The 22,419-nt window shown below is 45.7% G+C and overlaps 8 protein-coding genes across 8 annotated transcripts; 5 read left to right on the plus strand and 3 right to left on the minus strand.

Moving 5' to 3' along the window:
- The first annotated feature begins 2,976 nt into the window (after window positions 1–2,976).
- Window positions 2,977–6,850, plus strand: TrAFT101_010745 (uncharacterized protein). Its single transcript, XM_024909130.2, has one exon. The coding sequence runs from the start codon at window positions 3,212–3,214 to the stop codon at window positions 6,563–6,565; it is 3,354 nt and encodes a 1,117-aa protein (XP_024754781.1). The 5' UTR covers window positions 2,977–3,211; the 3' UTR covers window positions 6,566–6,850.
- A 286-nt stretch (window positions 6,851–7,136) lies between these two features.
- On the plus strand, window positions 7,137–9,950 carry TrAFT101_010746 (uncharacterized protein). Its single transcript, XM_066129056.1, has 2 exons — window positions 7,137–7,164; window positions 7,262–9,950. The coding sequence occupies exon 2, from the start codon at window positions 7,718–7,720 to the stop codon at window positions 9,491–9,493; it is 1,776 nt and encodes a 591-aa protein (XP_065985186.1). The 5' UTR covers window positions 7,137–7,164; window positions 7,262–7,717; the 3' UTR covers window positions 9,494–9,950.
- Window positions 9,951–10,443: 493 nt separating this feature from the next.
- Window positions 10,444–11,565, plus strand: TrAFT101_010747 (uncharacterized protein). The gene has a single exon (XM_024909132.2). The coding sequence runs from the start codon at window positions 10,494–10,496 to the stop codon at window positions 11,409–11,411; it is 918 nt and encodes a 305-aa protein (XP_024754783.1). The 5' UTR covers window positions 10,444–10,493; the 3' UTR covers window positions 11,412–11,565.
- An 823-nt stretch (window positions 11,566–12,388) lies between these two features.
- On the minus strand, window positions 12,389–12,736 carry TrAFT101_010748 (uncharacterized protein; the record flags this gene model as incomplete). Its single annotated transcript, XM_066129057.1, has 1 exon — window positions 12,389–12,736. The coding sequence occupies one exon, from the start codon at window positions 12,734–12,736 to the stop codon at window positions 12,389–12,391; it is 348 nt and encodes a 115-aa protein (XP_065985187.1).
- A 2,073-nt stretch (window positions 12,737–14,809) lies between these two features.
- On the minus strand, window positions 14,810–15,103 carry TrAFT101_010749 (uncharacterized protein; the record flags this gene model as incomplete). The annotated part of the gene is made up of 1 exon (XM_066129058.1): window positions 14,810–15,103. The coding sequence occupies one exon, from the start codon at window positions 15,101–15,103 to the stop codon at window positions 14,810–14,812; it is 294 nt and encodes a 97-aa protein (XP_065985188.1).
- Window positions 15,104–16,144: 1,041 nt separating this feature from the next.
- Window positions 16,145–18,019, minus strand: TrAFT101_010750 (uncharacterized protein). The gene is made up of 2 exons (XM_024902901.2): window positions 17,535–18,019; window positions 16,145–17,481 (listed from the first exon to the last, which is right to left on the minus strand). The coding sequence occupies exons 1-2, from the start codon at window positions 17,992–17,994 to the stop codon at window positions 16,277–16,279; spliced, it is 1,665 nt and encodes a 554-aa protein (XP_024754785.2). The 5' UTR covers window positions 17,995–18,019; the 3' UTR covers window positions 16,145–16,276.
- Window positions 18,020–19,227: 1,208 nt separating this feature from the next.
- Window positions 19,228–19,419, plus strand: TrAFT101_010751 (uncharacterized protein; the record flags this gene model as incomplete). The annotated part of the gene is made up of 1 exon (XM_066129059.1): window positions 19,228–19,419. One exon carries the CDS (start codon window positions 19,228–19,230, stop codon window positions 19,417–19,419), a length of 192 nt encoding a protein of 63 aa, XP_065985189.1.
- Window positions 19,420–20,159: 740 nt separating this feature from the next.
- Window positions 20,160–22,389, plus strand: TrAFT101_010752 (uncharacterized protein). Its single transcript, XM_024902902.2, has 3 exons — window positions 20,160–20,542; window positions 20,611–21,476; window positions 21,579–22,389. Exons 2-3 carry the CDS (start codon window positions 21,098–21,100, stop codon window positions 22,046–22,048), a joined length of 849 nt encoding a protein of 282 aa, XP_024754788.1. The 5' UTR covers window positions 20,160–20,542; window positions 20,611–21,097; the 3' UTR covers window positions 22,049–22,389.
- The last annotated feature ends 30 nt before the right edge of the window (window positions 22,390–22,419 follow it).

The following is a 22,419-nucleotide window of genomic DNA, read 5'->3' on the forward strand; positions in this document are numbered from 1 at the left end:
GACGGCGATAAAGGTTGTTCAAGCTTTCCAATATGGTAATCTTTCAACAATTTCTTGGCATCCATGGAGTGAATGGCCATGAAATCTTCAGTGGCATCCTCGCCAGCGACTAGACGAATGGATTGTTCTCCACCAGGGTGAGACGCCAGAAAACCCGTCCCATCATATACATGTCCGTCGACGACGAACCAAGGAGACGGGCCCTCTCCGTCAGCGTGCTCTGCGAGCTGAGATGTCGTAACGATTGTTGTTATCCTATCTGGGTTGATCATTATGCTGTTGGCAGCTTCATCAATTCGACTTCCTTGGGATAAAGCTGTAGTCGCTGCGATGGAACTCGAAGAGGGGCCCGTGTATAAATTATCCTCGGTAAGGCGAGGATACCTCGGATTTACTCCAGCTTCATTCATACGCTGCATCCAACCACCGTTGGAATTACCTGGTACAGTTGGATGTTCGAATCGAATACTATGGCCATTATTCTCCTTGTACATGGCAACGCGAAACCACCAGGAATTCATCATTGAGGTGGCATTCCAATACATGTCCCGCGGCATGATGCTCAGGGCTTCATCCATTGCGCGTACGGCAATAAATCCGGCATTCCGATTTAATAGTAGTGACTTGACATCAACTTCAATCTTCCAAAAACACCAAGAAAAACTCATGTCGGTCATGGTCAAATCAATGTTGCCATAGTAAGGGTGTTTTCCAACAGGATACATGCGGTAGAGATCCTCTGGGTATCTTATATCACAGAGCCTCCAAGTTTCTCCATCGTCAAGTGTGACCTCGACGCGGGTAATACGTCGCCCGCCTCCAGTGTACGCATATCCCTCTACGGCTAGAACTTGCATCGTAGAGGTATCAGATGCTAGCTGAATTGTGTCGTTGTGGGACGGTAAACAAATTGCTGCATTGACATTGAGTTCATTAATGATGTATTTGGGGTCGTACCACCATTTGTCTTCTTTCCTCGCCTGGTCGGCCGTCACCGTAGTGGGGAGAAGCTTGTTATCAAAAAAGTGCAAGTGATGCTGACTCTCGCGGTCAGAGATCTCGATTCGTTGGAGCCATTTCACCATTCGCCCACCAATCTGGCCGGGCACAACTAATCTAAGAGGATAGCCATGATCAGGGGAAAGGTCTTCGCCATTGAGGCCCCAACATATGAGCATACCCTTGCTACGATCTAATGCCCAGCTGAGCCTCTGTGATGTACCATATTTCCCCTTGGGAAGCTCGTCGGCGCCTTCAAAGATAACATGACGCGCACGTCCAGGAATATGTTGATCGCAGGGGAGGTAAGAAGAGAGAAGGGGGTTCCGTGGCTTGCAATAATCCAGAATATCGGCCAGATAGACACCTGTAAAGAGACCGGTAGATACACCCGCCGCACCCCAATTAAATCCAAGTCCCTTGAGAACCATATTCTGCTCCTTTCGACGGTTACCGGCGCAAACAAGAGTTACCGGCAGCGTGACAACTTGGAATTTATCTTTGAGCTCTTGAATCGAGAACTCAATCTCTCTCTCAACAAGCCCATGGATCCGCAGTTTCCATTCCTGCGCTTGTTTGACACTGATACGTGGTGTATCTCCATGGCTGCGAACATAGAAGAGGTTTTGGGGAGTAAGAAACCCGGCGTTGAACAACGCGGATAAGGGAGCCTCTACGTTGCACGGATGCTTTCCCGTAAGTCGAATCATGCGGCTGTCTCGTGCAATCCAATGGTCTGGAGTCTGAGAGTCGGTGGACAGTGGCTGTAAGGGCTCGGTACTAGGGATGGGAGGGAGTGGAGCAACATCGTGGCAGGAGGCAGGAGAATCCAACGGAGCCTCACACACTCGTTGAATTACTTGTGGCTTAGCATTCAGCCGTGGACTGCATGACGCTGGCGTTGCTGGAAATGATGGCTCAGGCGACGATGGGAGTGAAGATGGCCACTCCCCTCCACTCTCGGAGCCGGTGTCTGATGCCAACTGACTTGGTGCCATAATGCCTGTATTGTATAAAGACAGGGCAGATATAAGTTAGAGAGCCAGAAAAGAAAGACTATTGACTGTGAATAGTGGCACAATATGCCAATGTATGCAAAAGAGTAGGATACAGGTATGATAATGTCTAATATTAAATTTCTCATGCGCCAAATCTTTTGGACAGACAAATTTGAAAGAAGATGAGGTACAATCAATGATCACCCCGTAAGCCGGAGATGCTATTACATAGGCACTATTCGAGACAATACAAAAAATATTGACAGCCCGGAAAAGAAATTCATTTCGTAAAATGTGTGCATTGCTTTGCAGCCGCGCCGTCAACAAGCCTGGCTAGCAGCATTGTCATGTTGTTGACGGATCTACAACACGCGATTCGCTGCACTATTTTCAGCCCCACAGTCTACAGTCTGGACTAAGATCACCCCGGGGGTTCTGCTAAAGTTATGCGGCCTAGCCTAGCCAATAAGGATCCAGCGATAACGTTCCAGCTAATTGCTTCCCTATACTAGCCGCTTCCCATTGGCCTTTTCTCTATCGACAGCCAAGTTTAATGTTGTGCAAATGGACTCCTTTCCCTTATTTCCCTTGTCTGCTCCGATTATGCTCAAACATACTGGGTACGTTATACTGGGTCCCTAAATCGCTATCTCGATTGTGTTTCTCCGCGGACTTGCTGGGACGCTGATCGGAGATTTAACATGCAAGATAAGTGCATATCATGAATCTGTGCTAGAAACTGATAACAATGAATACCTCCTCAAACGTACTAGGGACCTTTATTTTCTTAAATTAGCGCATAGCTCTTATCTATACTACGATTACAGATCACTGGTATCGGTGTTTTTATGTTGTTATCTATCTCCTCTAGCGGAGCGCGAATTCTACACTATGATATCTTCATCTTATCTGATAACTCTTCTAAGCAGCAGATGTGACGCTGATATATATTTTGAACTTCTCCGAGGAGATGGAAAGTATAGCAATGTTATCTGACGGCTTCAGCAGAATATTCCTATTTTGTCATGCGTAAGTCCTCGGAGAGTCAACAATGTCGTTATGTCTCCCGCCGTCTATGGGTATTCGCTACCCTGTTGTGGAGAGGCTTGAAAAGTTGATCTTGCATCTCTGATAACATGAATCAATTAAATGAGATGAAAATGCTACGCTCTTTGGAAATTCCATATGCCTAAATATTCTCAAGCTTAAAGCATATGACGAATAGTATTGTTATTGGTATGCATTCTCAGCCAGAAAGCATCCAGCCAAGGCTTAAGAAGCATGCTGCTGTTGTTGGCCTTGGCATGGTTGGTATTTCTTTCATCGAAAAGCTTCTCAAGTACGATTTGGACAGTGGACGCGACGAATGGGAGGTTACTGTCTTTGGCGAGGAGCCATATATCGCCTACAATCGTGTTGGCCTCACACAGTACTTTACGAATCGCTCAACTGAAAGCCTTTATCTCAATCCATTGGAATGGTATTCATCACATGCCAAAGGAAAGCTTACATATCATACTTCGGATCTTGTTACTTCGATTGACTTTCGGGCAAAATGTCTTAAAACGGCCAACGGGCGACAGTTCCATTATGATGAGTGCATCCTCGCCACAGGCTCCGACGCAGCCTTACCGCCTTATATCTCATCAAAACAATTCCAAAACACCAGGGGTTGTTTTGTATATAGAAAAATAAAGGACCTCGACAATATCATTGACTATGCCATCAGTGCCCCCACCGTTATTGGGCGCCGTATTCGCAAGGCCGCTGTAATTGGTGGTGGACTTCTCGGCTTAGAAGCAGCTAAGGCTCTTCTAGATCTTGGAGAAGTCGATCAGGTTGTCCTAGTAGAAAGAAACCGCTGGGTACTTAGTCGCCAGCTTGATCAGGAAGGTGGCATGCTGGTACTGGAGAAAGTTAGGAGTCTAGGCGTTGAAGTTTTGATTCAAGCCCGAGTTCGAAATCTCCTGTGGAACAGCGAAGGGAGACTCACTGGCCTACTTCTTCAGGGACAGGATGGGTTACCGGATCAACCATACGACATCGACATGGTTGTGTTTGCTGTCGGAATTAAACCTCGAGATGATCTCGCCAGAAGCATTCCAATAGACACGGATGGCCAGAGTGGTGGTTTTACTGTCGACAGCCAACTCCGTACGAATCTGCCCAATGTATACGCTATCGGAGAGTGTGCCAATTTCCTCGGAGAAACGTTTGGTTTAATAGCTCCCGGTGTCGAAATGGCTGATATTCTCGCTTTCAACTTGACAGAAGGGTCCTATCACAGCAAGAGAGAGATGAAATCCCCGAATATTAGTACAAAACTCAAGCTTATGGGTGTGGATGTCGCCTCATTTGGTGATTTCTTTGCAGATCAGGGGAAGATCAGTAAACCACTACCAGGGGCTACGAGTGCGCATGCGGCTCGAAAGGCTCTGGCAACGCCTCCCACGCCGGATGACATAAAGAAGAAGGTCAAAGCGCTCATTTATCGAGATCCATTTTCGGACGTCTACAAGAAATACATTTTCACCGCAGATGGCAAATACATACTGGGAGGCATGATGGTTGGCGATGTTAAAGACTACGTCAAGCTCGTCGCCCTCTGCAATACAGGCAAGCCCATCGAGAAACCCCCAGCCGAATTTATTATTGGGGCTGCAAAAGAGGGCGAGGAGGAAGGTGACGATTTGCCTCATGATGCTCAAGTCTGCAGCTGCCATAATGTCAGTAAGGGTGACATTGTGGGGTGTGTAAAGTCCGGCGGTATCCGTTCCTTTGGAGAGATGAAATCTTCGACAAAGTGTGGCATGGGCTGCGGAGGCTGCGTGCCTCTGGCCACTAGCATTTTCAACCGGGCACTCAAGGACGCCGGTATCGAGATCTCTAACCACATTTGTAAGGATTTCGCCTACTCGCGCCAGGAATTATATCAAATTGCCAAGTTCAGAAAACTAAAGGACTTCACGGCAATGATGCGTATCGTCGGCAAGAAGCCCGAAAGTCTTGGTTGCGAAGTTTGCAGGCCGGCGGTCGGCTCAATCTTAAGTTCATTATACAACGAGAACATTATGAAGCCTTCGCTGCGCCAGACACAGGATACAAATGATCGTTATCTTGCCAATGTGCAGCGTGACGGCACTTACTCGGTTGTTCCACGTCTTCCTGCGGGTGAGATTACTCCAATGGGGCTTAAAGTTATTGGCGAAATCGCAGACAAATTTGGACTATACACAAAGATCACAGGTGGCCAACGTATCGACATGTTTGGCGCGAAGAAGCAGGACCTTCCACAGATCTGGGAGTTACTCGTTAATGCTGGCTTTGAGAGCGGCCATGCCTATGGCAAAGCACTGCGCACCGTCAAATCATGCGTCGGTAGTACCTGGTGTCGATATGGTGTCGGCGATTCAGTTGGTCTCGCCGTGGAACTTGAAAACCGATATAAGGGCCTTCGAGCTCCTCACAAATTCAAAGGTGGTGTATCTGGATGCGTTAGAGAATGCGCCGAGGCACAAGGCAAAGATTTCGGTCTCATTGCCACGCCAAAAGGCTGGAATATATTTGTGGGGGGAAACGGAGGTGCAAAGCCTCGCCATGCTGAACTACTTGCTGAAGATGTAACTCGACGGCAAGCGATCAAGATCTTAGACCGATTTCTTATGTTCTACATTCAATCAGCAGATAAGCTTGAGCGGACAGCCCGCTGGATTGAGAGATACCCCGGTGGTCTCCGGGGTATAAAAGAGGTTATCGTTGACGACAAACTTGGTATATGCGCCGACCTAGAAAAGGAGATGGAGGTCCTCGTTGGTCTATATCAATGCGAATGGACCAATGTTGTCAATAACCCGGAACGTCGCAAGGCTTTCAAGCAGTTTGCCAATACAGATGAAACGCAGACGGTATCAGAGCAAATTACCGAGCGGGCCCAAAAGCGTCCCGTAGATTGGCCCGAAGACAGCTCCCCACTGCACTTCAGTTTGTTAGATATTGCGAAAGACGCAAGTTGGGGATGGAGATCTGTCTGCACGCTTTCAGAATTGAACCGCCAGAGTGACGCACCAACATCCATTGCTGTCAAATATGGTGAAGTTCAATTGGCTGTGTGGAATATACCGGGTCGAGGCTTGCGCGCATCACAAAACATGTGCCCTCATAAGAAGGCGTTTGTGCTAGCGGATGGCCTAGTAGGCGAAGATGAACAAGGCCGAGAGTATGTGTCTTGTCCGCTACACAAGCGGAATTACTTGTTGAATCCCAACCCAGCCGAGGGAGGTGGAAGCTGTTCAGATATGGACTACTCAATTATGACTTTTGAGGTCAAGGCAGACGAGGTAAATGACAAGATACTCGTCTATCTTCCTCCAACAGACGCACTTGACGCCATACTTTCAACGACAAAGTGGATGTTACGGAAGGCAGACGAAGAGCTGAGAGTTTTAGTAAAGGATACAGAGTCAGCAATAGAGATTACAGAACCACTGCCTCCTAGCAGGATGAGAGGCCAACTACCACACATGGCTTCTCGTCAGACTTGTGGAGGCAGCGGTGCACTTGACTGGTAAAAATACCTAATAAATCATAAAACAGTTTGTTTATATATGTCCTTTTATGTTTAATCAACTTGGTTTTCTTTGTCGTAACACTGGTCTTTTAAGCTGGGAGATACAATTTCCGTAACAAAATATGAAGTGTATTTAGAAAGTTCCAATTAGTGTTTCATGACCATCGTATTTTCACTGTCATGGCCGTCATCGACCACTATCTTGCATATTGAAAGCTCCATACATAACCAACTATGCCGTTTGCGCACATCTATCAGCACCACTTCCCATTTTGGTAGTCCCATGTCTCCTTATCTCTTGCTCTATTTTTTGCCAAAATACAATAAGATAAAATAAAACAAATTTATCAATACTAAAAGTCCGCTATCGCTATTGGGACCTAGCTCTCCCTCTAAGCCGGTGTTATTTTCTTATTTCACCTCCTTGCTAGCCTATCAAATTGATCCTCCTTATCTCTAGCGCTACTAATCTCTCTTCACCCCTTTGCTCGAAGAATCCTAGGAATTTCTCTAGAAAATCTGCAGAGTCATTCTTCCACTCTCTCTCAAGCGCCTCTTATGGCGGCAGAGATTATGCAGCCTTTTGACAACCTAGTAAAGGTGCTTTTATCACACCCCACGGTAGAACTAGCAAGCTGCTGAGTTTGAATTTTGCATCTCCGGTTGGATTATCTCTCTACTAACCTCCATCGATAAGCTCATATTCATGGTATCAATTTGTTATCGTCTTCAGCTTGGATCTCGGCTCAATTTTGAATGGAAGTACAATAGAAATTGACATTATGAAGTTTTTTTATAGTATATGATACCTACATGAGTCTAAGATGCACTGAAAGATAAATTCACTATAGTATACTCCGTACGAGATCATACAACTACTAGTTTTCTAACATTCACCATTATCATCTTTTATAATTATTCAAAATACGTTACTGAATTGTGCTTCGTCTCTAACAAATTACAGTACCGGACACTGTTAGTTTCCATATCTCTGTTTATACCTGAACCCTTGTTAACCCTTTACGCACGACAGTTTATCTGCTTCTGTGCCAGCAGTTTATATATCTTCGATACGATCACTAGTCACCTTCAATATATATTATCTTCGGTTTCTGTTGTCAATATCATCATAAGTCGCCATAAAAACAGAAAAATGGTTTGGAACTTGAGCGTGGAGGAAACAAACATCTCCACTACACCAAAATCTGCCACCCAGGATGACACGAAATCCATTAAAGACTTCAAAGAGGCCACTAATAGCGGCTCACCCTCCATTAGCAACGGATCAAATCACGCAATATTTTTTATTCAACAAAACGATTTTGATACCGCTATAATAAGAAAAGATAATGAAAAAGGACGGGTTTCAAAGTTTGCTAGCGACCACAGATTTCGGCTGTCTTCATTGTGGAGACGAGCCGAAGTCAACCCTCTGAATGGGAAAAGCCTTACATTTCCTCTCTTTCGAATTTGGGACGACATTTATTGCATAGCCTTCTGGCTTTCCACCCTGGGGTTTTTTGTGGCTTTCTTTTCTTGGTTTGCCTTTTCTCCGCTTGTGCCCGAAGTAGTGAAAGCGGATCTCAACCTTACTCAAGATCAAGTCACCAACTCCAACCTGGCCTCTCTTGGTGGCACAGCTATGGTACGCCTCATTGCTGGCCCAGCATGCGACAAGTTTGGGCCTCGAAAGGTTTTAGCTTCTCTTCTCATTCTGGGCGCCATCCCGTCAGGCTTAGCAGCTCTGGTAACCAATGTTAAAGGGTTAGAGGCGGTGAGATTTTTCATCTCCATTCTCGGTGGCAGCTTTGTTCCAACCCAGGCCTACACCACGACATTTTTTGACAAGTCAATTGTTGGCACTGCTAATGCCTTCTCGGGTGGCTGGGGCAACTTGGGTGGTGGGGTGACTGTTGCTGTGATGATCGGGCTGTACCAACGATATATCAAGGCTGGCTACAGCCCTCACATTGCGTGGCGCCTTTGCTTTGTCACATTGCCTGTCCCATGCCTACTGCTTGTCGCCGTCATCATTTTACTGCTTGGACTAGATCACCCTGGTGGCAAATGGTCAGCTCGCCACCAATTCCAGGCCTCAGCCACGGGAAAAGACCAAATCAATGATGAAGGACTAGTCCAACAGCAACATATGTTTGTAGATTCTGAGAATGCATTTCCTCAGGAATCTAGTAACTCCAAGCCACCGGGTACGGACTCCAACGGACAGCCTCCAGTTATCGATGTGGACACTGCACAATCAGAGCCGCTGACCTTTGCGACATTGCTCGAGATCCTTTGTGACCTCCGCGTCTGGTCGTGTGCTCTATGCTATCTGCTTACTTTTGGTCTTGAGACGGCTATGGACGCGGCGCTTCCCGGTTTGATCAACAGCCTGTTTGCTAGCCAGTCATTTGGGTCCGTGAATGCCGCCTATGCAGCATCCACGTACGGTCTCATGAATTTGTTTGCTCGGCCGTTGGGTGGAATCATATCAGACATTCTTTACGCTCGGGTTGGGCTACGTGGTAAAATGTATTGGCTCTTAGCCACCGCGCTCTCTCAGGGAATCGCCATGATTGGCATGGGCGTCTACATAAACAAAAACAACGCAACCATCGGTGGAGTCATAGGCTTCATTGTCGTGATTGCGATCACAGGATTTTCAGCTAACGGCGCCTGTTACTCAATATATGGCCACTGGCGACCAAAAAATATTGGCGTTGTGGCCGGCATCGTTGGTGCTAGCGGCAACATAGGTGGCCTATTCTACACCTTAATATTCAAGTACAAGCCAGGGGTTCGTCTTGCTCCTTCGGAAAGTCATCCCCAAGGCTACAGTTCTCTGGGAGAAAAGTTCTGGATTGCAGGATTGCTCAATGCCGTAGCTGTAGTGCCGCTTTTCCTCGTACCAATAGGTGATGCTGTATAAAAGGAGCTGGGGAGATGGTTTAAACACCAAAAGACAGGTTCATAATAAATGCGCCCCTGGTCTTTTCTTTCTCTCTTTCTTTCTTTTTTTTTTTTTGTATGTCATATCACTATATTTAAATAGTAATCTTATGATAGCTGCTATCGGGGCGCAAACCGGCAGTTCAGGTTCATGTTAGCGGTCAGTCAGTTTGGTCAACGGGTAATCGGGTCACTAACTAATAGATGTGGTAGCTTAATGCAGCCTTGTTGCTATAATAACAGCTGGCTATCTAAGTATTTTAAGCCAGGGTAATGAAATGAAATTACATACCCAGTTGACTGGGCAGGATCATCTGCGTTTCTGATGAGTACTATACACGGACAGGCTTTAGTACTAGGTTACCTAACTTAACCCTATTTTAATGTAAACTATGAATTTATATTTCCATCAATAAAGGAATTATTATCCTTTGTGGAGTCTGAGTTAATGGCAAGTAAAGGAGAATTTTGTGACTTGAGGTGGCCGTAACTAGCTGTTAACCTATACAACTTAAAGCATTTTTTTAAACCAGCTTGATGAATGTTCGTATACACTCCACTAGGAAGCGTTCAATCTCCGGGACGATCTCGTGGGACTCACTGAGCAATCATGGCGCTAAAATGCGGAAGCTAAACATGGCGTTTATTGTAGCAGCTTTCAAAGTTTCGGGGCAAAGTAGCGACTGATAGAAGCTGGTCACTTGGTGAGACAAGTTGAGCCGGATTTTACTACAAAGGAAGATGCTGCTAAAAATGAAATCAATTAATAAAAAATAAAAGAATAAGTAACCAGCTCTTGATAGGATTGATGTTGGGTAGGTATTCGTTTCGGCGGCTCCATAACCGGTGCTACATCACGTGGTTCTCTTGATCTTTTGTCACGATTAATTTCCTCAGCTCAACTCAGCTCTCGGCGCCTAACGCTCGCGACAAACCACGCTCGCTACCATCCACGCTCGCTATTATTCACGCTCGCTACTATGCAGATCACTCCTTTCTGGGCGTCAATCGCCCTATTGCGCGTTCTACCAGTCCTCGCTCAAACAACCCCAACCCCAACTCCCACCTCAGCAGCACCGAGCTGCACAGCTTCCCTCGTCACCAGTCTCTGCAGCTATCCAACACCAGGTCTCGATTTCGCCGTCGCCAGCGACGGCAAACCCTCCTGCTGGAACTATTGCAATGCCCACCCTCCCTGCAACTTTGTCATCTTCGCCGCCGGCAACCCTCTCACGGGCACAGGCACCTGCTGGCTGTACCCAGGTGAAAGCTTCGATGCGAGCGCCGGCAGCTCTGACTGCGCCAACCCCTATTTGTCTGTCTACGACCAGCCCGTGTGCCGGGGCAGTGGCACACCCACCTCAGGCAGTTGTGCAGCGACTGCAACGCCCTCTGCTGTAGCATCTGTTTGCGGGTATCCGACACCACCTGATGACTGCTTTAGTACTTGTACTGCTAGTGAAAATGCATCGGACTGCTTAAGTCAATGTGCAAAGGCCGACTCCTGCAGTTATGTCGTCTTTAATCCACATAACCCAGACAATTCACCCTACTCTTCGGGCACTTGTTGGATGTATCCGAGTGGTACCTACGACGCTAGAGCTGCGACTACTTGCAGTGGCCCGCCTGAGCAGTTTGTGTATAAAAACGAGTGCCCTAAGCCATCGCCTTCCTCGTCACCTGCTTCGTCGTCTGCTTCATCATCTGCTACAGCGCGATCCAGCACTGAAACTACTAAAACTGGGAGTACTGCAAGTGGAACTGTTGGTGCTGGGACTGCAGCCGTCGCTGACGCAGCGTTGGCTACTACTAGTAAAACTTCGGCCTCTACTGCCCTCCGACTCACTAACCCGCTAGCTATATATATGGCTGTATTGCTATGGCAGGGTATTGCATGATATGCTTGTTGCTAGGTGTTGACAACTGTTCAATCGCATAGTTAATCTAGTCCTTTAAACATATTGTCAAATAGCAGTTTATTGTTATATAATACGTTATTACACATTGTATTAAAAATAATAAAGCGGCGCACGGTCCAAAATTACTAAATGTACGACCCTCTTGTGACGAACCGGATTCCAATAGTAGTCTGGGAGATGCCCTTTGCTCCTCCGGGTTAGGAAGAACTTCCTTAAGTCCCGCCAAGAGGGCTACGCCACTCAACGCCGTTAAGAATGGTTACCAGAGTACCGGTGGAAGACAAGACATTATCCGTCACACTAATATTCGTCAAATACCCACCAGGACTGGACTTTCTACTTCCGTTAACAAAACCGGACTGAGAAATATTCGAATACCAGTCAAAGGAAAAGTTGATCAGCTGTGAGACCCTCGCCGTGACGCTCTCATTGCAATTCAGGAAACTCAGTCCATCATCCGAGTCTCATACACGACCGAGATAGTGCCGATGGTGGATGCCATGCCCCAAGTAATGTTTACCTCGGCTAATCCAAAAACCTGACCTCGCAGAGTGTATATTCCGGCATCAACGCGATGGATAATGGGATCCGAGCTTCCATGAACATGCGGTGTACCACTGTCGTTCAACTATATGCCCCATCACCAGTTAGCTCGGCTCGAACGTGCACGCCTATTCGAGTTCTTCGAGGATTCTCTAAGGTCCAACTAGCACCAAGCGAAACAAAGAATGTCAGTTTCTCATTGACGAGGGGAGATTTGAGCTGTTGGAATGTTGTCGCTCAGGCATGGCCCATTCCTGCCTGACAATTCAGTTTTCAAATCGGCTTTAGCCCTAGATATCTCAGAAAATCAATCACATCTCATTTCTATAATTACTTTCTACATAAGCGTAATTTTAATATGGGAGTTAGGTTAAACTGATACTATACGCTCACGCATGCCTTTCTATATATATTCACCGTCGTTGTACGGGAAATGAAAGGAATCTCCCACCTTTCCCCAGTACCTCCCATTCTCCTCCACCACTCTCTGCCCAAAGCACAATCTTGTCGGCTTCTGGCTGGCTAGGGTTTTGACTAACTTGTATTTCAATGTTACCACAACCATTGGTGAAGCTCACAGCCTCAATAAATCTAGCGTCAACCTCTAATTCCAAATTCAGAGACCCAATAAATACTCGTTTCAGCACTGGGTCTGTGGTTTGGACCGTCTTTAAGTCGCCCTTTGTGTCATTCGTTCCACCAAACACCAGAAGACCCCAAGTTGGATCTTCCACAACGTAGGCTCCAATTCCGAGGACCATACCTAGAAATCCAGGACCATAATCACCAGTAATGCCGTCCCACTGAAGCGTGTCCGGCCATGAGTGAAACGATGCGCCAACATAGCCGTCTTGATGAATACTAGAAATTGGGCCACTGATTCCACCATATCCGGCTCTTAGAAGGTATATATCTGAAGGATTGCTTCGAAAAGCAGACAGAAGAACTAGTGCATTGAGCGCAGATCCATAGTGATGGATCTGACGTTCTATACGTTGAAGTTTGCCACCGCAACTATTACTTCTTAGCACTCTGATCGCCTTTCTCAAGATCTCCACTGCTGTAATTCACTCACATATCGTCCCAATACCGCCGGGCATTCCCATTCCATCCCCGGTGAGGCACAGCTGGCACGTAACCAAGCACACTATTGAGTGTTTTCGATGCCGTGTTGGTTAATCCGAAGTATCCATCTTTGTATTAGCACTACATGTGGCAGTTGACCGAAGAACGCAGCCAATTACACATACTTCGTCCAGTAGTGCACCCCCTCCTGCCCAGTAGAGCCCCAAGCCATCTCGCCGCCAAACGGAACCAACTCATGATCCCACTGTACAGCCCGCGAACGCATGTTATCAATTAAAGTTTTGGCCTGTTTCGTAAGCACTTCTCGAAAAAAAATCTTTAAGAATCTCGCTAGAAACTGTCTTTCCCATTAGTCCAATCTGATTGTACCCAACATCGGGGTGCATGCCTCGTATGATGGTCAGATGTGCTTGGTCAAGATACCAGCCCCAGCTGTGTTTCGTAATAACTTGAGGATATGCTCTTTTAGCTTGATATAAAGACCAGTATGCAGCTGCAACATGGACATAATCGTATGCACGATCGATAGCGTACCTATACGACGGAACTTGGCTGGGCTCGTATAAAAATAAACTTTTCCGAGTCACGCTCCCTCCATTTTAGATAGTTTTCCATATAACTTAATCGACAAATTCTTCGTTCATTGAGACTTCACGGGCGCTGGGCTGCGCGGCTTGCTTCATCACAGCTGCAAGATACGCTCCCACCCGCTCCCACCCGCCCGCTTCATCACTAAGGCCTGCGATCCAGGCGCTCGAGTCCTGAGTTACGATTATCTTTCGTCATAGTCATAGGTCATAATGGAAGGGGCTCGCACGAACGGGTCGCTGGTATCATTAAACCACGCCGAAGTAGTCAGAAAATGACCCATGTCCGCAATCGCTTCAGCACTAGGCTTTGTGATGTAGTAGTGAATGGTTACACCTTCCTGTCGTCGAATCTAAGAGTTGACCTTACCCTTCCACAGGTACTGGTAGATGGCGTAACCAGAATAAGACCCTTGACTTGACTCAGTCACAGCGTCCGTCGGATCTGTGGAGAGCTCTCGAATATTGGACAACGCGTTAATGAAAAGTTGCGCAGGCAGCCCCTGAGGGATGATAAATCCAGGAACGCCTACTACGATCGGCGTACCCGTGCTGTAGACTGCTTTATCCAATTGTCTTGCTCCTCCGTTAACGACTGTGAAGCGTGGGCCATACTGCACCGATTGGCTGGCCTTCAGAACTATAGACGATGACGCGTTCTATAGCTGAGCATTAGCCCATTCGTTTTCTGCCCAAGCTTTTGAAAGGACCTACCACTCGTAGTAGCCTTCAAAAGCTTGGCTCTCATACGCCGTATCGTCAAAATATGACTCTTCCAGGTTACGGTATGCCTCCATTGAGGTGTTGTTCAAGGGGGTGATGATTAGAGCTGGGCCATTGCCACTAGTTGGTGATACCCTAATATATCCTGCATCCATACCAATATACGGGCAGCGAGGGAGCATAGAGAAAGCATATCCGATGCGTCATGCCTGGTAAAAATACCGTTAATCTCTGTCGGAAACCCTATACTGCCAAGTTCGATATCGTCTCCTCCGCTATTGTGCACCGTAAACCGTAATGCAAGATCGCCATCCTCATCAAGCTACTCCCGGATGATATTGAGACGCCCAGATGGAAGACTTGGGCACATGTTGGCAGACGCAAGGCTATCCAAACCAGCGATAGAGATAGGTTTCCTGGATTTGGCAGAATCTCCGTCTACCCAGGACGCCGTAACCCTGTACGGAACCGATACGTGATGTCCCCCCAGTGATATTGACCATTTCTAGCGCGACGAGGAAGATAATCTCGTGGCAGAAAGTCAAAAGAACTCCCAATAGACTTGAGTGATGCAAGGACTTGAGAATCACTCACCAGCTGGAATTGAAAATTGGATGTTGTGAAATTGATAAATCCATTTTTGAGACCGAGGTCGTCGTGACAGTAGAAGCTAGAAACGAAATAGGCAAACAGAACCAAGGCTGCAATGTTAAAGCTTCTGAACCATGCCATGACGATATATGTGGTTATAACTTCCCAACCTCCACAGTTTGATTTGCTGTCGTGGAAACTGAGTCTATATTTGTCTTATATAAGTGTAGGGGAGTAACTATATAATAACATTATTAACCAATGGCTACATTTTATTTCAGTTTATTTTTGTTATTTATTATTTTTTTTATTTTTATTCAATATTAGCATATATATTATAACGTATTATATGTAAATTTCCTAGATATATAGTAGTATACCATGAGGTTTTTAATAGTTGCGTCCCCACTGTAATTTAGTTTTATGTAGTTAACCTGCTAGCTAAACTACAGGTAGTTTAGGAACTCATATAGACCCCAGCACAAACTGCAGCTTACCACCACCGTTTTTTCCCCCTATTGGTGCGCCAAAGGAAGATGTGACGTTAGGGAATCAGCAGGTGGCATGGTGAAAGTGGATGAATCTCCGACGCTGAGTTATCTTACGTTAAAACGCGGGATAAATTAGGTTAAAGCGGGTTTAATTTATAGCACGCTAGTGAATTTGCAAAAGATGGATTCACCTTCAATGCAACGACATTGCCTTTGATATATGATAGCCGTCGATCTGGATAATATGTGACAGCCAGTCTTATTGGCGCGCTTATGCCAAAACAATGGTTTCGGAAGAAATGATGGCTATGAGATAGCAAAGATGGTGAACTGCATGCTAAGCAAGGTGCAGCTTACAAACAATTCTGGCAGTTACCCTTGTCCCATCGCTCCGAGGGCAGGCTGCGATAGGTTTGGTTTGGTTGACAGAGAGGCTTTTCTAAAAAGAACCATTATGAAGATTCAACAGTTTCTAATGACTTTCGGTGCCGTGGTATCTGGCAAATAGCAAGAAGCTCTCGTTAAGGGCACGACGAAATAACCGGGGTCAGATAATGGCCACTTATTTGTCCCAAAGGCAATGTATATTTACGAATACAGACACAATGGCGGCCAAACGAGTACTAACACACCATTCTTCTAAATAGCTACTCCATGGAGCGGAGGCTTTAAGCCAATTTCTGTTTAGCATAAAGACTTGTCAAATCATAGGCATCAGTGTCTAATTCTAGTTCTCGAGGCCGTAGGCAATAACGTTTACAAATAGACGAAACAGCCAAGCCTGATAGTTGTAAGATGACAATTATATGCAACACATGTTCATTTACCCTATTACCCCAAGCCTATCAAAATCAGGTGCCCAAGCATTCCCTACGCCAGAGATACTGATATTGTTTTGCCTGTGGGTATAGAAGCCAGACAATTCTACGTTGTAGCCCTTATTGATATCTGTATCCCAGTTGTAACCGCTCAAGGGAAAGCTGACTATTTGCTGCGGGCCGTTGTTCACACTGATTGAAGCCAAGCGCTCATTATTGCCACCACTGAGATATCCTACATCAGCATTAATGTAATCAAACTTCACGTTCTGTGTAGTTTGAGAGGTATAGATGTTTGAGAGAACTACTCGACCATTCGAGTTACCTCCTAGATTGCCGACCTTGCTTGAAGAACTGCACCCTGTGCAAGGCTGAATATTTGCACCAGATGATACAGAGCCAGTTGCAACCGTTATGTAGGTGTAATTTAATGCCGGGGAGGAGACTCGCTGGATGTTGGACAGACGAAGGGCGAGGGATCCATGTCCATTGACTTGCTTGGAAAAAGCGGCCACGTCGTCCATAACGATTCCAGTCCAAAGGTCTTTAATAGTAGCAGAAACAACCTCAAGTGCCGTTAGATTGAGGCTTAGAGTGCGACGGACATTGCTCAAGTCTACCATTAGAACCGCGAGGTCGCCATTTGCTAGATCACCAGCCCAGAGATCTCGATCTCCTGTCCAGCGTTGCACGAGCTCGACTGGCTTGACAGCCGCATCCTGATTAATGTCGATTAAGTCTCTGTTCAGAAGGATAGCAATGGTGTCCTTTGACAACTTAGTAATATCAGTTGAAATCATAAGCGCAGACTTAAACATTGCCCAGGACGCAAAATGAGTACCTTGTTCATCAAAAGTCATACCCTCATTCCCAACCTCCAGCAAGTCGGCATCAGCTATATGTCCGGGGCCAATATACCCAGATTTAGCGATATAAATAGCTTGATTATAGATGCGATATATATTGTCCCACCCCATGGCAATATCATCCGATAGTCGGAACGAAGTTGATATGCCCTCCGTCCATTGAGCTGGTCCTTGAAGTCCGCTGGATGTAGAGAATGGAGTGCCCCATTGACATACGAGCATTCCTGGAATTCCTACTCTCTGCAACTCATTCCACATTTTCGTAAATCTTTGTGTAAAATCAGTCCTTGGGCTTTTAGGAGCATTCTGATTTTGTGCTGGTCCGTCAGCGTAGCAGTTATCATCTGCGACTAGGTTAGTCTACAAAGATTTGCTTAAACACCGGGATGAAGCATACACTTGATATATTCTGTATTCAGCGTCTGGAAAAAGTCCGCATCAACCGCTTCATGGTTTAGAGAGCCGAGAACAGGACTTGGTACCTGGGTATCGCACATCCGAACACCAGCATCCGAGTACATAGCCCACTTCATTCCTTTAGACCTTGCAAGGTCACTTAAAGGTTTAAGCCCCCGAGGAAATGCATTCCAGTCAATATTTAGCGCGCCAGTTGTCGCGTTTCGTTGCCCGTCTCTTGCAGCCCAGCCGCAGTCAATTTGAAAAAATTCATAACCCGCCTTTATAAAACCACCTTCATCCAGTGCATTAATAATCGTAGTAATTTTATCGTTACTGGGGCTACAAGCCATCAAATTGTAAGAGTTCCAGCCCATGACGGGCGTTCGCTGGAAGGGTGGACCCGCAGCCGTAAGGGCCACACTGGCAAGAGTAATAAAAGTATGAGTCGAAGCCCACATTGTAAATAAAGAGTGGTAAAACTTAGTAATAATTTGAAGCGTTTTAGATAGAAATACCTTTTTACACTTGTGGTGAAACATTTTGCTTAAATATGTTTAGCCACCTATATTCAACATCCTGTCCCAATGTATTATTACTTCTGCCGCACCAATAGTTAAAATAGTAAAGTGCCGCTAGAGGCATTTACTTTAACTATTTTGTTATAATTGGATACAGAATTACGAAAGAGTATACAAGGTGTGGGTAGTGGAGAATTAAGCGCTCGAATTGAGCCGCAAGCAAAGGGAATGTAAAGAACAAGGGGGGTGCATAACGTAACCGATCCCTTTTGGGGACGTGTCCACCATACCCATCTGGTGGCAACTACCAAATGTTATCCTTGGTGCTATATCCGAAATATTTTTTAATGTCACTGCATACGAGTTGGCTTATACAAGAACCCCAGAGAATATGCGGGCCACAGTTGTCGCGCTGTTCCTGTTCATGACGGCGTTGAGCAGTGCCCTAGGCGAGATCCCGATCCCGGCAATCAATGATCCTACCCTTCTGTGGACTTGGGCAGCTCCTACAATCGCCCTTGCTGTTTAGACCGTCATATTGTGGTGGAGACATCATAATGTTAATGATGATGCTTTCATGACTTGTGATGACGATTTCCAATAGCTTGTTCCCCAAGATAAGATTGTCGACAAGGAAAAGAAGTAGATGTATTGTATAGCTCGGGGGGTGTTGAATAGAGAAGTTGCTGGTACTAGCCTGATAGCATTCATTGCCGGTATAGAGCGTTAGTAGCTTTGTCCTTAGTCCTTAGTCATTAGTTAGTCTATGCAACTAGTATATTGCAACTAGCTAGGCCACTCTATGGATGACATCTCTGTCACACGCAAGAAGAAAAACCTTAATACCAAGGCCATTCTAATTAAAGTATTCACAATTAACGGTATAATAAATTGTGGATTACTTGCTCCTAGCTACATCACTTACCCGGAAATATATACTACTTGTCTCCTTCTCTAGTTTCTAGGCCCAACCTTCTGGTTCTTTCAACAGTAGCCCTTCATTCAACCTGTTGCGTTGAAGGTTTCGTTGTGGCTGGCTAAGATCATGAGAAAACTTCTCGGGATTTTCTTACAGATGCAGGGGCTATCGTGTCTCGAGCTATTGCCACGAAGAGTTCACTGACTCTTACCTTGTAGGATTGTCGGGAACAGATAGTGAGCGTCTAGAAGGATATGGCTACTGGCGGGAATAATTCATCCTCTTGCACGACAATATTCCATCAGCTCCTCAACCCTAATGTTACTGAGGGTCACATCGTGCCATCGGTGGACGACCTCAAGGATGAGGCATACATTATCGAGTCAGTACCATGCATGTTTCCCCCGGTAACAGGAGACGACAAGCCCGGCGGTGTTATTTTGTAAGTGTGGCAGGCCTCTATGAAATAGCCACTCAAGATATATGTGTCGATTTCCTTTGATGCTCGTTTTCTCACTTGTTTTCATCTGAAGTCACCGTACACGCAATTGCAACTTTGCCATTGGAAGAGAATCCAAAACGACAAAGAAATACATACACAATTTCCCAACAGAATATGGCGCTAGGGATTGAACGTGCCCTTGACGGAAGAGTCGTCTCTTCTAAGGCATCCCTTATAGCTATCGTCGGCAGTGCCATCTGAATATATCAAATGGCTAGCTGAGATGTGGCTCCTTAATATAGCGACTTGACTCCCTGCATGCTGGCATTCTGATTATATCATAGCCAACTGTATGCCTGGTGCTAGCCAGCAGGTATGGCTCCTTCTCTAGGGTCATATGTCTGAACCGCGTTTATGAGACCAATGCCCGATCTTTTGTCCACTAGTGAGCAATAATAGTAATAGGTACCCAGCGCCTAGTAGCAAGAGCTTAGCATTACTAATTCTACCAGCACCTTTCTAATTCGAATGATGAAAGGGGTTGTTGAAGCTTCACTACTTTCAATCGATATCGGAGACGCCATTATTTTGAGCACAAGCAACATGCAGTAAAGACAAGTTTTCCAACACGTCGCCAGTTATAGCTCTCGAAAGTGCTCTTTTGGTGCTTTAGCTGGCAAAATGGTGGCAGTAGGGGTAACGTACTGGTGCACTAACATACCTCCGTTTATCAGCATATATTGCTTCAGCCAATGTGAGGCTGAGAGATATCGCTGCGCCGCCAAAAGTACGTTGTACAGCACAATTCCGTAGCATTCATTACGTAAGAAATTGTTCCCCGCGATAGAAACCATCCTCTACACCCGGTCAATATCATCTTTCCTGCTCTGGCTCAGGTATGTTGAGATCGTTGGGAGGCTTTCTTCTCAGTGTTTCCTCCTATCCTCCTATGGAACCTCAATTTCGTTGCCCTTACCTAGAAAAGGACGTATCAAAAGATATCAACACTGCCTGCAATGGAAGCATTTGAAGCCGAGTTGGCCAAAGCAACAAACCTTGGTAACGGGGACTTGATGGGTGCTGTTGCTATGGTCAGTGACAACAACGATGAGATAGGGCGTTTCTCTGCAAGTGTTGAAATGAGTATGAGATTATAAGAAGAGGGTATCTAATTCATACTGTGGGACATAAGCAGGAAACTTCTTATACCGACATACTGCTGGAGGCCAATTTTAATGTAATGAAATCTACATCTCGCTTACTTAAAGAGCTCGGTTACCTAAATAGCGTGGACGCGAAAAAGATTTCTGGTAGGAGATGAAGTCCGTCAGTGACCCCCAACGGCGGGTTGCAGTACGACATTGTTTCACGCAGCATGTGCCCCGGTATGCATCTCAAATAGGCAGCTAATAAGTAAAAGGATTCAAATACAGGAAATCACCCATGAAAAAGTAGTTTGAAGGTTACATTATTGATATAACAGGATTCAAGAAAATACATAAATAAAAATATTACATGGCTGCCTAACAGTGGAAACTGATTCTGTCAACAATGTTTATAAAGCTGCGAAGTACGCTACTTAATTAATTATCCGAGTACAAAACTGTAACTCTCTCTCTCTCTCTACATATATATATATATATATGCCTCAAATTGTCACATTTTCGAGATATTGACCGCCTATGTCACAACAACTCAATGACGATCCCATTATTATTGCACCCCCGCCATGGATTTTGAAAGCAGATGTTTTTTCAGCAGCCTTCTGGATCTCTGCTTCACAAGCTGAAAACTTTCCATTTGATATTGCTTACTCGCCGCTTGAGCTATCATCTCAATTTGCTGATCTTGGAATCAGCCGTCCTGTCGGAGGGGTGGGTACAATCCAAATCATTAGGTACAAGGAGACTCCAGTTGGCCCATATGATGAGCTGGTTATTGTACCCGGTAAATTCGAATGGATCAAACAAGGCTCTAATGGCGAGTATAAGAGAGGCTATGCTTATAAAGCAACTCGGTTATACGTCTCACAGAAGCACACCTGTTTTAACGGCAGAGCCAGTAAGTTGGTCGTATCTTATCTTCATATAGTGGGCGGCATAAAATTATTGGATGCGATTACACTAGCTTCTGGAATTAAAATCGCTAACTTGCACATATTAGATTGGAATATACCAAAGCATTTGGCTCGTTTTGACTGGGAAGCGATGCCTGATAAGTCGCTTACCGTACGAGTGTATCCTCACGACACCTCTGGTGATAAGACAGAAGCAATGGCTAGTTCCACACCGTTTTTTCAGGCCACAATGAAGCCAGTGCCGCTTATTCCATCATTCCCGTTTTCGAGTGCATGGCTAAGTTTTCTCGGCATTGATCTTGAGTGTGTTCACCCACCGCTCCCCAAGGGTCGCGGTAGTCAGGGTGAGCTTCCGGGCACGGATTCTTGGTGTGCCTTTACGCCAGTTTTCAGCGGGAAAGCTTCAAGCTTAATGACCATTGACACGTCGCAATGCTATGAGGATGACAAAATGGTAGCCCGAAGGAATAAAAGTTTCTGGCCGGGAGTAGGCAGGTGGCGTGTTGGGCTAATGGCGGAAAACGCTACTCTGGTGATAAACACCAGAGAAATATAATGCAGTGCCTTCTCAGTTGGAATCAATATCATGATTGTTTATGAGCTTATTTATACTATTCCCGAGTTGTCGCAAACTGTATGATAGTGTGGATGTTTTTTTGCCGCCCGTTGTTGATGTCGGACGCATCTGTTTACAGCGCTAAGTTTTAGTGCATGCAAACGCAGTGCTACTGGAAGAAATACACGAACACGCTGTAGCAGAGGGACGACACAAATTGACAAATGCAAGAACAATTATATGATAGGTGGTGGATTATTAATATAATAGATAGCATACACTCGTCCGAAAAATTCTATGTACATCTGCAGATGTCTCCAAGACGAGTGATTCAAGATGCCTGAATGTACATTTTAATTGCTGGAAGAAAT

This window comes from Trichoderma asperellum, chromosome 6, assembly GCF_020647865.1.
Source record: "Trichoderma asperellum chromosome 6, complete sequence".
Lineage (NCBI taxonomy): Eukaryota > Fungi > Ascomycota > Sordariomycetes > Hypocreales > Hypocreaceae > Trichoderma > Trichoderma asperellum.